Genomic DNA, 18,201 nt, shown 5'->3' on the forward strand with positions numbered 1-18,201 from the left:
AAAGTAGTTCCTGCACTACTTTTGGTGACTTCAGGGGCAATTTCAATAGATATCTGTGCATGCAGCTACACAGATGTCTTTCAAGTCGCCCCCGAAGTAGGACTGAAATGAGGCTATGAAATCAGATAAACTCGCATGATTTCAAAGCTACGTTCAAAGTGAACAAGGGCTAAGTCCCCCTTCACATTGGAGCGGATTGTCATATGATTTGACAGGTCAGATCGCATGACAAGTTCCAACCTATTGCCGACAATTACACCATTTAAATCAATTTGCAAAAGTAGTTTCTTTAAAATGTGAGCGAGAGTTAAAACCTAGAATCTCATTGGTTACTATGCACAGCTGCAGAAGATTCTGTGTGCACCAGTTTTAGTAAGGCCCCCTTTCCCGCTTGTATGACCTGAAAGTCGCGCGACTTTGACGTGAATTTCCCACGTGACTTTGCCTTGACTTCGACGCTGAAGAGCACTAAGGAGCTGTAGGGAGGGGCTGAAGAGCACTGGGGGGGGCTGGAGGGGGGCTGAAGAGCACTGGGGGGGCTAGAGGGGGGCTGAAGAGCACTGGGAAGGCTGAAGAGAACTTAGGGGCTTGAGGGGGGCTGAAGAGCACTGGGGGGCTAGGGGGGGGGCTGAAGAGCACTAAGGGGCTGGAGGGGGGGGTGGACTGAATAGCACTGGGGGGGCTAGAGAGGGGGGGCTGAAGAGCACTGGGTAGGCTGAAGAGCATTGGGGGGGCTGGAGGGGGGGCTGAAGAGCACTGGGAGGGCTGAAGAGGGGGGGGGGCTGAAGAGAACTAAGGGGCTGGAGAGGGCTGTACAGCACTGGGGGGCCAGCAAAAGAAAAAAGAAGTTGGATAGGAGGAGCGGTTGAATGCCTGCAGAGAGGAGAATCAGGCATCCAGCGGCTGCAGGAGTAATATGGAAAGATCAGTTCTTCTATATGCAGCCGCTCCACCGCTCCTCCTATCCAATCACACAGGGAGGCTGCTCAATCCTTGGGCACTCACCTTCTTCCAGCCCCCGCGAGCACAGACCGAGGGAGCAGCTGCCTTAACATGAGATGATGGGCACGAGTACCGGCTTGACACCCCCCATTGGTATGCCACTGCTGGCCAGATAACGCCAGAGCGGCAGATCATCCCGCTGTAACAGCTTTAATTGTAATTGCCGGGCGCTCGCTGACACACACAGTCCCGCCTCCTAGCCCGGCTTCTTTGATAGACGTCACACGTCCTGGTTGGCCAGTTGTTCTGTCTATCAAAGATGCTGGGCTAGGAGGCAGGACTGTGTGTGTCGGCAAGTGCCCGGCAATTACAATTAAAGCTGTTACAGCTGTATGATCCGCCGCTCTGACATTATCCAATCCGTCGGCTGGCCAGCTTTCCTCTCCTCTCTTCCCTCGTGCGGCTACATAATTTTCCACTTGCAAAATGTGAGCAGGCGAGAGGAAAATTTGAGGGCTGCACTATAAGATAAAGTGCCGATAATTTTTGTGATAAGCCTAATACCTAGAGATGTTACTGAGGAGCTATTTTTGATAAAACGGTGTTGCACGATCATCGTGTTTTCTTGCCTTTATGTCGTATGCAATCTGCTGTCTGAGAGGAGGTTGTGTACCAAGGCTAAAGCTGGATACACACTATACAACTTTTGTTGTTAAATTTCCTTTAGATTTACCTTCAACTATGTAGTGCAAGGGCCTGCCTAATTTCATAAAAATTGAAAGTGTTTAGATTTGACCTCATATTATATGGTTTTTGTAAATCTAAAGGAAAAAATCTAAAGACAATTGTATAGTGTGTATGGCGAATTAGAGTGATTGTGGTGGAAGGATTTCTGAATGTCTTGGTGTCCCTACCCTTATAAAGCTTAGTAGTCCCTGGGACCGGGGGACTCTGGTGAGTGCATTGATTTTGCTTTTCACGAGGTAGAGCACTTTATTTAACCACTTTACGACCGCCCCCCGCAGGCAGCCGCTCCTGGCTAAAGCGACGTAGGTATACGTTGCTCGCTCTCAGGAGGCTAGGGGGCGAGCGGAAGCGGGGAAGCCGATGCACGGGGCAGGTGGCTCCGATTGCCGCCCGACACCCGCAATCGTTCCCCGCTGAGAGAAAACGGTCAGCTGTTGTTAACACAGCCGACCGTTCTTCTTCCTGAAATGATCATAGAGCCCCTGTGATCCTTCTATGTAGAATCACAGGTCTCTATGGTCATTTCAGAAGCCCCCCCACAGTTAGAATCACTCCCCTAAGCTCACGTTTAACCCCTTGATCACCCATAATGTTAACCCCTTCCCTGCCAGTGTCATTATTATAGTAACAGTGCATATTTTTAGCACTGATTACTGTAGTAATGTCACTGGTACCCCCAAAAGTGTCAAAAATATCAGTCAGGGGTCCGATCTGTCCACCGCAATGTCGCAGTCCCGCAAAACATTGCAGATTGCCGCCAATACTAGTACAAAAAAAAAATAAAAAAATAAAAATGACATTAATCTTTCCCGTAGTTAGTAGATGCGATAACTTTTGCGCAAACCAATCAAAATACGCTTATTGCGATTTTTTTTTTTTAACCAAAAATATATAGCAGAAAACAAATTGGCCTAAAATGTTAAAAAATTTAGATTTTTTTTTTTTTTGGAGAATGTCATATAGCAGAATGTGAAATTTTTTTTTTTTTTTTTTCAAAATTGTCGCTCTTTTTTTGTTTAAAGCGCAAAAAATAAAAATCGCATAGGTGATCAAATACCACCAAAAGAAAGTTCTATTTGTGGGAAAAAAAAGGACGTCAATTTTATTTGGGTACCGCATTGCACGACCGCGCAATTTTCCGTTAAAGTAACGCAGTGCCGAATCGCAAAATAGGGCCTGGTCATTAAGGGGGCAAATCCTTCCGGTCTTAAAGTGGTTAAGGAAGAAGAGCACATTTATCCATTTACTGGTCGTTGTCACAGCGTTTGGAGAATATCACAAATCTATCGGCACTTTATCTTATAGTGGACTGATAACATTAAGAATATACTTTTGGCCATTTAGTGCTTCACTTTTATTGTAAAATATTTGTGGGGATTTGATATATACTCACCTGTTTGTTATATACTTACACTAGAAAAGGGAAGTCTCGGTATACCAGCGCCTTACTTTATTAGAGATTTATAGGCTGCTTACTTTGCAAGGGAATTTTCCCAAGAGCTTAGTGAATGTGGTAAAGTTCTGCTGTCTTCCAATCATGTGCAAGCAAAAAGGCTTGTATTTATTTCCCTTACATGTGACTAGGTATTTTTTACAAAGTGAAATTTGACCACAATCCCTAAGTTTTGGGGAAAATTCTCTTTCAAGATGCAACTTCACCTAGTAAACAGCCTGTTTGCAGTAGGTTTTTGGCCCCTAAAACTCCACCTGCTGGCTTGAAACAGAAATGCAAAATATTCACATGCAATAGCTCATATTTACCTGAATTAAAAAAAGGAAAACATGAATATTTATTAGTGCCGGTTAACATTTCTGTTCCCGCATCGCATCCGCACCCCTGGCAGTTCACACTGCTATATGTGATACGCTGGGGGTGTCAATTAAAAGTTAACGACACCCCCCAGATTGCATATCGCAGTGCGATCTGAAAGTTCGCACAGAATCGGATTGCACTAGTGTGAACCACCATGCGATCCGATTCTGCTGCGGACCAAAAAAAGGGTCCTGTGCGAGTTAGGTGCGATTGCGGTGCAAATTCAGCCATACAAACTGTATGGCTGAATTTGCACTGCACAGAAATCGCATGTAATTTTAGGAACGGTGCGCTCCGAATTACATGCGATCTCTGTGATCGCACAAATGTGAACCGGCAAGAGTTCTGTAAAAAGAAGGTTTATACTTATCTTTCCTGCAGATGGTCTGCTAAATGTTTGCTATAATAAAGAGCTTCAGGTGATGCTGGTATACTTTGCTTCCAGGTGTGTCAGATGCCTGGTCCCCTGTTTGGTGCTGTGGTTTCTCCCGCTGATCCTTATACCACTGTGGTGCACTGTCAGGGCTGGCCTTTTGGGTGTGCGAGCTGTGCGGTCGCACAGGGTGCCATGCAGCCATCAGGGGCGCCATGCGGCCATCACAGATCGCAGTCAGTTACTCACAGGATGAGACTCGTCCGACAAGTCACAGAAGGCATTGCCAGGGCAAGCATCGCATCACCGGCAACTGAAAAAGAAATGTCCGCTGGCCCAACAGGTACACTGCGCATTGTGGCACCATTTTTAAATGCAAATGGTACGTGAGACCCCTCTGCAGCCCCTGCATCTCCTTAGGAGATGCAGTGCTGTGGGCATGGTACAGGAGATTCTCTAGGAGAATCTCTTGTACCATGCCCACAACCCTGCATCATGCCCGCAGCCCTGCATCTCCTGCACCATGCCGCAGCCCCTGCATCTCCTGTACCATGCCCGCAGCCCCTGCATCTCCTGCTCCATGCCCGCAGCCTCTGCATCTCCTGTACCATGCCTGCAGCCCCTGCATCTCCTGTACCATGCCTGCAGCCCCTGCATATCCATGCCCGCAGCCTCTGCATCTCCTGCACCATGCCCGCAGCCCCTGCATCTCCTGTACTATGGCAGCAGCCCCTGCATCTCTTCTCCCATGCCCACAGCCCCTGCATCTCCTGCACCATGCCCGCAGCCCTGCACCATGCCCGCAGCCCATGCATCTCCTGCACCATGGCCCCTGCCTCTCTTGCACCATGCCCGCAGCCCCTGCATCTCCTGCACCATGCCCGTGGCCCCTGCATCTCCTGCACCATGCCCGTGGCCCCTGCATCTCCTGCACTATGCCCGTGGCCCATGCATCTCCAGCACCATGCCAGTGGCCGATGCATCTCCTGCACCATGCCCGAGGCCCCTGCATCTCCTGCACCATGCCTGCAGACCCTGCATCTCCTGCACCATGCCTGCATCATCCTGGGCTTTGAGTGGGGATATCTGAATGATGCCTGCAGCTTAAGTTATCATTCAGATATCATTATTTTCTGCCGGTGATTCCCTTCACCGCAAGAACAATTATAGCATGGTCAAAGGAACACAAGTTTACCTGGCTACCTGAATATTGGCACACTTTTAGTAAATCATTTCTGAAAGGTAGTCCAGGAGGAAAGTTGCCCGCATCCAGCCTTCTGTCTGTTATAGATCACTTTGTCTTACGGAATAAGAAGGATGCTTTGAACATGAATTTCCTTAGAACTCTGACGTTTTCATAGTTACATAGTTAGTGAGGTTGAAAAAAGACGCCAGTCCATCCAGTTGAACCTATGATGAGTGTGTGTGTGTTTATGTCAATAGTACATCATATACCCTTGTATGTTGGGGTCATTAAGGTGCCTATCTAATAGTTTTTTGAAACTATCGATGCTCCTCGCTGACACCACTGCTTGTGGAAAAGGATTCCACATCATTACCGCTCTGACAGTAAAGAACCCTTTATGCAGTTTAGGGTTAAACTGCTTCTCTTCTAATTTTAGTGAATGGCCGCGTGTCTTTTCAAATTCCTTTTTGCTGAAAAGTTTGTTCCCTATGCTAGGGTCATCAGTACGGTATTTGTACATCGCTATAATAGCCCCTCTCAAGTGTCTTCTCTCCAGAAAAAATAAGTTCAATGCTTGTAGTTTTTCCTCATAGTTGAAGTCCTTCAGTCCCTTTATCAGCTTTGTTGCCCTTCTCTGGACTCTCTCTAGTTCTAGCACATCCTTTTCAATGTACAGGGTTAATACTTAAGTGTCTATATACATAGGATTTTGTGCATTGTTGCAGAATTGTATTGTTTCTCTAAGGCACATCACATGTATGTTTGCTAAACGTGTGCCCCATATACAGAGTTTTAGTTTGCACAGGGTTGAAGTTCCAGTTTGCATCAAACACCAGCTGGTGGCGCTGTTATGCTCTTTTTCCAAGTCATCCGGTGACTATAGAGAAAATGTAGTTGTTATATTCCAAGTTATTGTACTCCTTGCAGCACATGACTCTGGCTGCAAGTACAATCAGTGAATTATTTTAAAACTAAAGGAACTGATAATTGTACATCTGCTAATGATAAAGTCAGTCTGTGACATTAATCGCACATTGATCCAAGCATATGATATCCTATAGGAATGTGTCCAGCCTGTAGCGTAGTTTAAGTTTACTACATACTGGCTTCATAAGTCACACAAGATCTGCTCTGAATTATATTTTTATTGGCTTTTTTGTTTGCGCTCCGCCCCAAAAATGTTTAGCACTAGCCGCTACTGTACCCAACATACCCAGAAGTGTTGGGTTAGCGCAATACCTTCAGCTCTTTTAGAGACCAAAGAAGCCACCACCTAAGTATAGACCTTAATTTACAGGGTGTCTTTTTCAGTGCCACATGGTCTCTTTCAAGCGGAATTAATCTTATTCATTGTCTAATTAGTATGTTTGAATAGGAAGCTTGAAAGCGTAACTCCACTTTTAGTAAAGGTATGGAGGGTGAATCGGCGCTAATTTCATAAAGTGCATAAGTAAATAAATTCATGATAGCAATTTATAAATATCTCAATGGTGATCTCGGCATAGAAAAACAGCTATTCAGTCCAAGGGATTGCATGAGGACTCGAGGGCATACAATGCGATTAGAGGAGAAGCGTTTTAACCTCAGGCAACGTGGGGGGTTCTTTACTGTTAGGGCTACAAGATTGTGGAATTCTCTACCACAAGAGGTGGTCTCTGCGGGTAGTATGGTGGCTTTCAAAAGACTCTTAGACGTACATCTCAAGGATCAGAACATTCAGGGGTATGTGAGATGATTACGGCCACACACATCTACACAGGTTGAACTGGATGGACTATTGTCTTTATTCAACCTCACCTACTATGTAACTATGTAAATTAATAATGAGACTAAAACCTGGTAGAATCAATCATAAATAACGTAGTAAAAAACGCATAAATTTCCAATGACCAAAAAAAACGCATAAAGTGGCTCAAATGATTAACTATGCATGATGCCTACACACAGCAAACAAGAATAATCACCAATGAGATAAAATAAATTCCCATATAAGAAGCTGGCAACGTGTGATGTGCAAAAAAAATATCAGACCCCAATATTAAAGGGTAGAAAAACGCATCATGCGGCAAAAAGTGCCAACTATGTAGAGAGCATCCATACAATAAAGGAAATGTGTTGCAAGTAGAGATCAATAATTCCACAGTAAGGATATGAGAATATAGTGATGGTAATTGCAAGGTGTAGCAAACATACCACTAAGAAAAGTGAAAAAGTGGTGAAATATGAGTGTGTCCCAATAAGATATAATCAAGTGCCAGATGAGGTCCAAAGTGAATAAATATATAAAATATATGAAATTTTATATAAAAGCACAATGTGAAATAATCAATATGCAAAAAGAAAAATCCATAAAATGCTATTGATATAAATAAATAAATACATAAATAAAGTCTTTGTGCAAAACAGGTGCTTCACACTCTGTGAGAAAGTGGTATATCTTCACAATATATAAAATCACAATAAAATGATGAAGTGACTGATGGTGATTTTTCATAAATGAATCAAAAGTGACTTTTGTAAAATCCAAGTGGTGTTGTCCGGGGTGAGCAAAACCAAAAATCTAAGTGCAATGGCCGCTCACCTCACATCGCACCAATATAGGCGCTTAAGGTAGTATCCACTCAAGGATGGGGGTGATGGATTCCTCCTTCTCTGTTGGGGGCTTCAAATAGGGGCTCACTCGACATCCACTGCTTATGTAAATAATCCGTATTGCGGTACTCCCAATAGCTCAAAGAAAAAGATCGGTATCCATAGTGAAGTATGTAACCATAATATTTTATTTCAAGATAAAATAAACTCGCACAAAAGAAATAGACAGCAAGCAGCCGCAAAGTTGCGGTATCAAAACACGAGGGACTTTCGTTTTCGGCCGTAACCGGAAGTGACGTCACCCAGTTCCTCCCAACGCATTGCGTCACAGATCACATGACTTTCTCAAGGGTAAGGATATGGGTGATGATCTCCGAGTTAAATAGCAGGATGGTAATTAAGGAAACCATCTACACAGGATAGTTAACACTTGTATTGCTGGACTGATTGCTTCGTAACACCGCTGTGTTGTAGCACATACAATTAAACCATGTTAAAAGGCTGAATTAAAAAGGAAGTATAAAAATACACAAATGAATGCCGTCATTAGGAAATAAACAGTCAATCGAAATCTTGATGGATACTACGGCAATCAACATGATGGCAATAAAAACAATAAAAACGACATCTACACATAATAATATAAAATATAAGATGAATGAGAAATAAAAACCATTATGATAATAAGGCACCTATAAAACATAATGTGTGGATATAAAACGGGATGGGGACCACATGATGCCTCAATCATAAAGCCAAGGAAAGGATTCAAATCCTTTCAGCTATATAATCAAAAAAATGAAGAAAGGAGAAGGAGATAAATTCCAAATTGTTCAAAAATTAATTATAAATAGATGAGTGATGAGAAAAACACCATATTTGAGTCTTGGGAAAATCAATGACCGAATATGTATAATTCTTGATAAAAAAATATTTTTAAACAAACACCTAGTAATATAAAAGGAGAGAGATGTGTAGCTATATAATTAAAAGGCATGATGTATATGGGCCACAATAATAAAGTGAAATTGTGAGAATAATCAGATACGAATCTTATAGTCAGATGCGAATCTATGCTAAAAAGCAAATGAAAAAATATATAAAAATATATAATATTAATAGTAGAAACCTCCTTCCATTTTACATCCATAAATTCATGAGAATAAATAAGCATCCATATAAAATTGAGAATCATATATGCAAGGTGAATATATAAGATCATTCACTAGGCCCACCTGAGATAAGTATGCCTGGAGAAAAAAAGAATAAAGTTGAAGAGAGGGGGGATAGAACTTAATAGTCTGATATGAAACAATTCAAATTGAATTCTATGTTTAATCCTTGAGGTGAGAGTGTTTGAATTTCAAAAACCCACCGAGATTCTACTTGGCTAAGTGTTTTAACTTTATTGCTCCCTCTCCAATGGGGTTTGTATTTTTCTATTCCCCAAAACAATAGGGAGGAGGGATCCTTATTATGTACATCTGCATAATGCTTAGAAACGCTATGCTTGGGGAAACCTTTTTGGATATTCTGTATGTGTTCCCATAGGCACTTCCACAGGGGCCTTTTTGTTCTTCCTACGTATTGGATGCGACACGAGCATTCCAGTACGTAGACTGCTCCTTCTGTTCTGCAAGATATAAATTAATTTATTTTATAGACCTTCCCTGTACTTGCTGATCTAAATTCGCCTTTCTTTTTTCTATTTTGTAGTGTTCTCTTGCAGGCATTGCAGTTTTTGCAGGGATAAAATCATTTTCCCTCAAAAAAAACTAAAATTATTGGTTTTAGGGGGATCCCTTATATTCTTTGCTATTGTTTGACGAAGTGTTGGTGCTTTTCTGTATATGAATTTTGGTTGTGTTGGTAAAAATTCAGCTAGGAGTCTATCTGTTAATAAAACTTTCCAATGTCTTTTTATGATGGTCTCAACTTTTGTTGCATATTGTAATCCAAAATCAGAGGGGGATTGTTTTTTGACTCATGTATTTTATTTTGTTTATTGTTATTTAGTAGGAGGCCTCGCTTTATGTTTCTGACCTCATTTATTTTCTGTTTGATAAAGTTGTTTGTATATCCTTTTTCTGTAAATCGCGTCACTAATATTTCTGCTTGATGTTCGTAATCTCTGAGATCTGTACAATTGCGTCTAATGCGCATGAACTGACCTTTAGGGATAGTTACAAGCCAGGGCCTGTGATGACAGCTACTCATAGGTAAGTAGCTGTTGCGATCCACCGGCTTAAAAAAGGTTTTCGTTTTTAGTATATTATATTCCTGCCATATTTCGGGATCTAAGAATGTAATTTTGGTCTCACTAATTTCCCACGTTAAAGTAATGTTTTTATCATTCTGGGCTAATGTTTCTTTAAATTGTATCAAACTCTCTTTATTTCCGGCCCAAATAAGGATAATATCGTCTATAAATCTCTTGTAAGCTAACAACTGTTTAGGGCGATTTTGGTATATGGCCGATTCCTCCCATTTAGCCATATATAAATTGGCCACACTAGGTGCGTATTTTGCTCCCATAGCTACGCCCTGTAATTGTTTATAATGTGCTGAGTCAAACCAGAAATAAATATGGTAAAAACTGTATTTCAAGCATTTTATGAGGAATTTTCTTTGTTTACATTCTAAGTCACTCATTTCTCTAAGGGCCCATTTCGTAGCAGCTATTGCTTCTTGATGATTTATGATAGTATATAGACTTGCGACGTCTGCAGTAGCTAGTAGAATATTTTCTGAATTAAATTGTAGATCATTAAGATGTTCGATGAGATCCTTGGTGTCTTTTAGATAAGCCTTGGTTTTTTGAACTATTGGTTGTTGTATCAGTTGTGAATTTTTTACAAATGTCCCCATACATGTGTAATAATCTCTCACCCACAGGTGGTTTTAAAATGGCTGCTGCATATTTAATGAGCCATGTGGTTGTGGGGGATGTGCAGCCATGTGTTGCTGCAAAGTGACCTAGGAGTGGTCAAAAGATATGACCACATCCTGTGGGTGGTCTTTTTGTGTACAGGACTATAAAAGGAGTGCATTTGCATGAGAAAAAGTCAGTTTTCCCTCGCCCTCTCTCCTCTGAGAGTCACAGAGAAAACATCCATGATGTAGCTTTGCTTGTTTGTTCGTTTGGAAGGTTGGCTGTTTGGAGAAACATGTGGCCAAGACCTTTGTCCTGTTGCTGCAGAGATCCATTGGAAGGTGCTGAATCCACCACCAGAGCTAAGTATTTATTCAATATTCTTGGGACAAGGGTTGTATGTTTAAAGGTGTATTGGTTTATGGTAACTTTTATGGTAACTTTTATGTGTAAGGAAGCTTTATGTGTTTATGATGTCCAGTAAAGTTTTGTTTTTTACTTTTTTATCAAAACTGCTCTTGGTGCCTGCTTTCATTTTAAATATTCACGAGATATGTCAGTGGCTGTCCAGTATACCTGAATTATAAATGTTGTTGTTATTCACCATTTGATACAACTGGGAAAATTGGTGAGCCAATCACACAAGCAGGAAATTATGTTTCTGGGGTGTGGTCAGTATACATTCTGTGTACAGAACAGCTCCAGGTAGCCATATGGCATTGAATTTTCAGAAAATTACAACAGCTGCAGATTGAAAAGTAAAGGTAATTTTTAATAACCTTCAATTACAATATGATTCGTGTCACAATTGTATACGCTATATGCTTTTTTTTCTTTATTTGCTGATTTTTTCCCCCCACAAAAGTGGAGTTACCCTTTAAGAATTAGAACTGCTATATTGTTTTTCGCCATTTTTTACCTTTTTTTTTTTTTTTTTTTACACTTCCTCATTCCTGGCCTAGGCTGGAATGACATTGCTGGGATATTTGCTGGGATATTTTCGTTATCAATCCCAGGAGTCTTCCTGTGCCTTTTTTTTTATCTTGAGATCTGAGCATGCGTAGTATACAGAGGGAAATCGCTTTTATGCTGCTAGGCTGTATATTCACATGTTGCCATAGAGGCACCATAAGCTTACTTCTGCATACATTGCCAATACTTTGGCAACATATAAACAAAAAGGAAGTCTGAGTTTGTTATATTGCGCATGTGCAAGATTTTACAACGCGTCATCACAGTAAGGGCGGGTAGATTATTGGAAATAAATGTCACCTGAATCATCTGCCCTTACTAAAGATGGCTGTGGGCAGGAACTAGGAAAAATTTATGTTTTGGTGTTTTTTCCATGCCCAGAACGAGTTTAGTCTAAATAAAATCTGTAGTAGGTAAAATAAGTAGGCTGTCATTACTGTCCTATTTTTGAAAATGTGAAATGCTTGGCAGTCCAGTATTCACTATAAGAATCCTTGACTTGAAACATGTTTACAGATCTGGAATGCCAAGTTGAAGTTAAAGATTCTATCTGTATGCTTGTTCGAGGTCAGGGGTTTAGAAAGTGCATTACTAAAGCCATTGGATCATCGTGAGCAATTTCAGGCTCCACACTTCCTCAGTACAGGTTTTCTTGAATTACCTGTTCATATGCAAATACCATATTTAAACTGACTCTGTCACTATAAGAAAAAAAACTTATGAGAGGTATTAGGCACTCTTAGGAGGTACCTATTTTATGTTTCAAATGTGCCGCTTTATGCATTGACATACCTCCTTAGACCCAGTCTGTCCAGACAGTATAGTCACCTGCTGACTTGGCACCACCAGCTTAACTCTTCAATAGGACACAGAAGCTGAATCCAACACAATTTTACTTCAGCTATTGCAGCACAGAGGATGTTTTTCCAGTCTTTTGAAGTGTAAGAAGACAATAACTTCTCTGAGCCCTTTTTTTGTGAGCAACTAACACAGACTGAGGAAACCTGGAAGAAATGGAAAGAGTCTAGCCAGGACTATACTAACTAAAACAGGGTAAAATGGTCCAGCACTGCCATTAGGTACACCTCCATCCCAATTTAATACACGAAAGGAAAGCAATTGCACATTGGGACTTTAAATTGAGGTGGACACAATAGTCACTCATGCTCAGTATAACTGATTTATTAGGTAAAACCAACATACAAGAATAGTATTAGGTAAAACCAACATAACAAGGGTAGTACAGCATAAACCAATATCCAACATTGTGTGATGGATAAGATAACAATATAACAGTGTCAATATGCATATAGTACATCTTGTTTTTGAACTCGATGCGTTTCATGGGTCGTCATTGCCCACTCATCCGGAGTAAATGTATAGGGGCATGTCTGAAAAAAATATATGATATATGATGTTGTTTGGTCAGGATGCAGAGTAATGGCTGATAGGGTATGAAAACTCAAAAAGTAGAACCCAAATGTTGAGAAACCATACTCACATAACCACCACGCCATATTGCTTGGAACAGTGTTACAATGTGATGGCAGCAAGATAGTCCGGTATGGGAGCTGAAGGTGCAGGACCCAGAAATGCTGCACTGGACAACAGGTAGAGGATGAGGATATACCATATGTGTATAAAAATTTTCCAATACGGCCAGTCTCTATACTAACTAGCACTAAACAGGAGGGGAACAGAGGAAGATACCAAAATGACATTAGTAAGCAAGTTGTAGTGACCCAGGACACCACTAAATGTCAGAATACTACAGGAAAATGATAAATTAGTGCAGTTCAATACAACACAGAAAAATAATACAAAAGTGGGGCAGAACACCTACACATAGTGGCAGAATATTTTACCCCCCTCGGCTTTCAATTATTGCCCTCCATTGTAATAGGGCAATGCCTCTGTGTTTCCTTATAGTGTCATAGCTCACCCACTGCTTCCTGTCTGGGAGGAGAAAACTACAATAGGTACAGTGGTGATCGAAAGTTTGGGCACCCCAGGTAAAAATTTGTATTAATGTGCATAAAGAAGCCAAGGGAAGATGGAGAAGTCTCCAAAAGGCATCAAAATACAGATTAGATATTTTTATATGTCAACAAAAGTTAGATTTTATTTCCATCATTCACACTTTCAAACTAACAGAAAACAAAAAAATGGCGTCTGCAAAAGTTTGGGCACCCTGCAGAGTTAATATCTTCTACTGCCCCCTTTGGCAAGTATCACAGCTTGTAAACGCTTTTTGTAGCCACTCTTTCAATTCTTGTTTGAGGTATCTTTTCCCATTCTTCCTTACAAAAGTCTTCCAGTTCTTTGAGATTTCTGGGCTGTCTGTCACGCACTGCTCTTTTAAGGTCTATCCATAGATTTTCAATTATGTTGAGGTCAGGAGATTGTGAAGGCCATGGAAAAACCTTCAGTTTACGCCTCTTGATGTAATCCCCCATGGATTTCGAGGTGTGTTTAGGATCATTATCCATTTGTAGAAGCCATCCTCTCTTTAAATTCAGCTTTTTCACAGATGGCATCAAGTTACCATCCAAAATTTGCTGAAATTTTATTGAAACCATTTTTCCTTCTACTCGTGAGATGTTCCCTGTGCCACTGGCTGCAATACAACCCCAACGCATGATTAATCCACCACCATGCTAAACAGTTGGACAGAGCCTCTTTTCATTAAATTCTGTGCCCCTTCTTCTCCAAATGTACCTTTGCTCATTCCGGCCAAAAAGTTATATTTTAACCTCATCGGTTCACAGAACTTGTTTTCCAAAATGCATCAGGCATGTTCATTTGCAGAGTTCAAACGCTGATTTTTGTGGTGAGGACGTAGAAGAGGTTTTCTTCTGATGACTCTTCCATGAAGACCATATTTGTACAAGTATCTCTTTATAGTAGATTAGTGTACCACAACTCCAGTGTCTGCCAGATCTTTCTGGAAGGATCGTACAGTCAAACGTGGGTTTTGAATAGTTTTTCTCACAATCCTGCGAGCTGTTCTGTCTGATATTTTTCTTGGTCTTACAGATCTTGCTTTAACTTCCACTGTTCCTGATGACTGCCATTTCTTAATTACATTCCGAACAGAGGATATTGACATCTGAAAATGCTTTGCTATCTTCTTATAGCCTTCTCCAGCTTTGTGAGTGTCAACTATTTTCAGTTTCAGTTTTCTAGACAACTGCTTAGAAGATCCCATGGTGCTGATTGTTGAGGCAAGGTCAGATGAGTCTGGGCATTTAAAACCTTTGATATTCACATCACCTGGTCTTCCTAGACGACGATTGAGAACAATCCATGACACTGGCAGGTCTCAGCCTTGCAAAGGGGGCAGTGCATGCTATAAATTCTGCAGGGTGCCCAAACTTTTGCAGACACCATTTTTTCGTTTTCTGTAATTTTGAAAGTGTCAATGATGGAAATAAAATCTAAATTTTGTTGACATATTATAAGAATGTCTAATCTGTAATTTGATGCCTTTTGGAGATTTTTCCATCTTTCCTTGGCTTCTTTATGCACATTAATACAAATTTTTACCTGGGGTGCCCAAACTTTCGATCACCACTGTAAGTGCACATTATGCCAACAAAATGACAGGATTGCTTTTAAGTGTAACTCCACTTTTGTTGATACAGTATGTTCATGAATTTTAACAACCTTTTTAGCAGATTCCTATCTTTTTCTGTTCTTTTTTTCTTTCAAGAAGTTTATTGATTTTCGAAAAAGACACATAACCGGATTAGTAATTGCGATCACAGCTGCTTAAAGCGGAGTTCCAGCCTTTTCACTCACCTGTCCAACGGTCCAGCGATGCAGCCGCCCGAAGCCTCGATCCTCTTCCCGCTGGTCTCGGCGGCGCCGGCATCACTGCTGTGGGCACCCGGCTGTGACAGTTTGGCGCTTCACAGCCAGGTACGCACTGCGCATGCGCGAGTTGCGCTATGCATCGTGATTGGCCGGAAATCTTATGGGACCTCTGACATGTCCCAGAAGATTGCAGGGAGGGAGGGGGAGAGGAGAACTTCCGTTCAGGGCGCCGCGGCGCTCCGAGCGGAAGTGGGAGCGGGTACCTGTCAAAACTAGGTACCCGCTCCCCCCCCAAAAAAATGACATGCCAAATGTGGCATGTCAGGGGGTTAGAATACCTAAAGCGGAAGTTCCACTTTTGGGTGGAACTCCACTTTAAGTCATGAAGTACAGCCTGGTTTAACAGAATCTGTTTCTATTCCTAAGAAAAAAATTGTATGTTCCACTATGAACTTGGAAGACTTCCTAAATGGGAGTTTTTGTGTTCATTATAATTACCTGGTTCACCTTCACTAATCAGATGAGAGAAGTTGCAGTGCCTGCATCCCTTTAGAAGTAATGAACCCTCAGGGAGTATCTCACCAAAAATGAAATTCCTATTGCAAAGGATGCCTAAAATGTTACTTGTATCTTAGCGTAGACTTCTGAAAAGTGAATTAACCAATTTTACAAGCAGGATGTGACATTTGGTTTTTTTTTGGACATTTTTGGTGGCTTTTGGTGTCCAACTGTGTTTAAAACAACTAAAGTTTGCAATATGGCATTTCATTTTTTGACAGTTTTAGAAAATTAGAAGGTAATTTTTAACAACATTAAAATTTTAAAATGGCTAGTGTGGCAGTTTTTTTATACTTTTTTTTTTAAAAACAATATTGGAGATTATCCCAACATTTATCTGAGATTGCAAAATGGCAGTTTATGGAATAAAGACAGTTAATCAAGTTTTGTCTTCTCTTTTACAGTAAGATCATGTGGATTTCCTGGTGAAATAGAAGATGGATATCTTGAAGCTGAAAGCTTCTTTTTTGGCTCAAAAGTAACATATCACTGTAATCTGGGGTGAGTTTATTCCTTGGTGGCCAACCTGTGGCCTGAGGGATACATGCAACCCATTGGTGCAGCCCTCCGTCCCAAAGCAATCTGTAGTGGGAGTATTGATTTTTTAACTGGCCTTTATTATCTTTAGAAATATCATTTTACATATCCCCAATCTCTGCTGTCTCCTACACCATGGTTTTGGTCTCCAGCTACCCGTTGTAGAACATTCTTTGACCATTTTCTACTAAAAAAGCCTATGACAGTCTTCTGTACCATTACATATGATAAATATTATCTGTGGTTCTTTGGTGATATCAGGGACTACACTTGAGCCCCCCTATACCTTGTAAATTGAAAACTACTGGTCTACTATATACTGTATATAGACTTATAGGGGTACATAATCAGAGGGCTCATGTACACGGCAGCCCAAAAATAAAAGCTGATTTTACAGGCATTTGAGCTTTTATTTCTAATGCCAGACATCGCATGTGATTCGCACTGCATTGCTGTGCACATCACATGCTATCAGGGCCATCTTACCGAATGGGCACGACCCAGCCCCAGCCCCAGCAAAGCATTAGTCCCGATTCCCGTGTGCATCCCGCCGCCGAACTTAGCAGATGGCAAGCGCCTATCGGCCCTACGCTGCGGTCAGTCCACTTGGGCCATGGAGGGGGAGCCCACAACTGCAGGAATGCCTGTCCGCCTCCACGGGAACAGGCACAAACAGGACAGCCGAGTCTGACTCCCGTCCGTGTGTGTGTTTCCAGCCACCGAACTTGGAAGCTGTCATTGGCCTGGCACTGCTGTACCAATAAATTTCCCCTTATCGATAATTTGCATTTTTATTCTCGTGGGTGATTGTGTAGGCAGGGCTCCAGTGCACTGCATTGCCCGGGCCCTTTAATGCTCTTAAGATGGCACTGCATGCCATGTCTGTGCGATGCAAATTCAGCCAAAAGTTTGTATGGCTGAAATCGCATTGCATTCGCACCAAAATGTTGCAGGACCCTTTTTTTGGTCCGCACTGAAATCGGATCGCATGGGTGTTCAGATCCATGTAATCCCATTCCACGGTTTGCGCTGCGTTCTACAAACCAGTTTGGGGGTGTCATTACTTTCTATTAACGCCTGCAGTGGTTCGCGGATGTCAGTGTGAACTGCCTGCGAGTTAGATGCGATGTGGGAACCCGCACAAGAATCGCGCTGGTTCCCGCATCACACCAGAGTGAACTGAGACTAAAACCTCGAAGAAGCTTGTGCTTTTTTGTGCTCTTTTGTCCGTTTATATTGAGCTACTTTGAGCATAAGTGTTTTTTTCACAAACCCTCCCCTCAACGTATTTTCTCTTTTTTTGTGCGTTTTTGAGCTTTGATGCGTGTTTGTGGCCACCTAGGCATCTTTTCTGCTCAAAAGCTCCTCTCAAAAAACCCTAGTTTTGTGGGGGATTTTTTTTCTGCCTGTAAGAGCATATGCCTGTAAACTCTTGAAAAAGCCATAGTGTGTATGGAGACATTGGCTAACATGGAGGGGAGTTTCCAGGCAGAAAAACATGAGGGCTCAAAAGCCTGTAAGAGCCGCTTCCTTGGGCTTCTTTAAAGTGGAGTTCCGCCCCCCCCCCTCTCCAAAAATGAAAAGTCAGCAGCTGCACATACTGTAGCTGCTGACTTTTAATATTAGGACACTTACCTGTCCTGGAGTACAGCAATGTCAGCACCGCAGCCAATGTTTCCAATGGCTGTCGGATGCTGCCGTCGCCGGTAAAGGAACCTGGCAGTGAAGCCTTGCGGCTTCACAGCCGAGCCCTTACTGCGCATGTGCGAAGCGCGCTACTCTCTCCTACTGGC

General features: G+C 41.8%; 1 protein-coding gene across 1 annotated transcript in view; it reads left to right on the plus strand.

Annotated features, from left to right (window-relative positions):
- LOC309544140 (C4b-binding protein alpha chain-like) overlaps nt 1-18,201 on the plus strand; it is a gene marked incomplete at its 3' end in the record, with an annotated part of 145,323 nt that overhangs the window by 55,343 nt on the left and 71,779 nt on the right. The window contains exon 4 of the mRNA XM_082243031.1: nt 16,276-16,372. Within this exon, the coding sequence (XP_082099157.1) occupies nt 16,276-16,372 (97 nt within the window). The remainder of the gene's footprint in view (nt 1-16,275; nt 16,373-18,201) is intronic.

The sequence above is a fragment of the Pelophylax lessonae genome, assembly GCF_965119305.1.
Source record: "Pelophylax lessonae genome assembly, chromosome: 1".
NCBI lineage: Eukaryota > Metazoa > Chordata > Amphibia > Anura > Ranidae > Pelophylax > Pelophylax lessonae.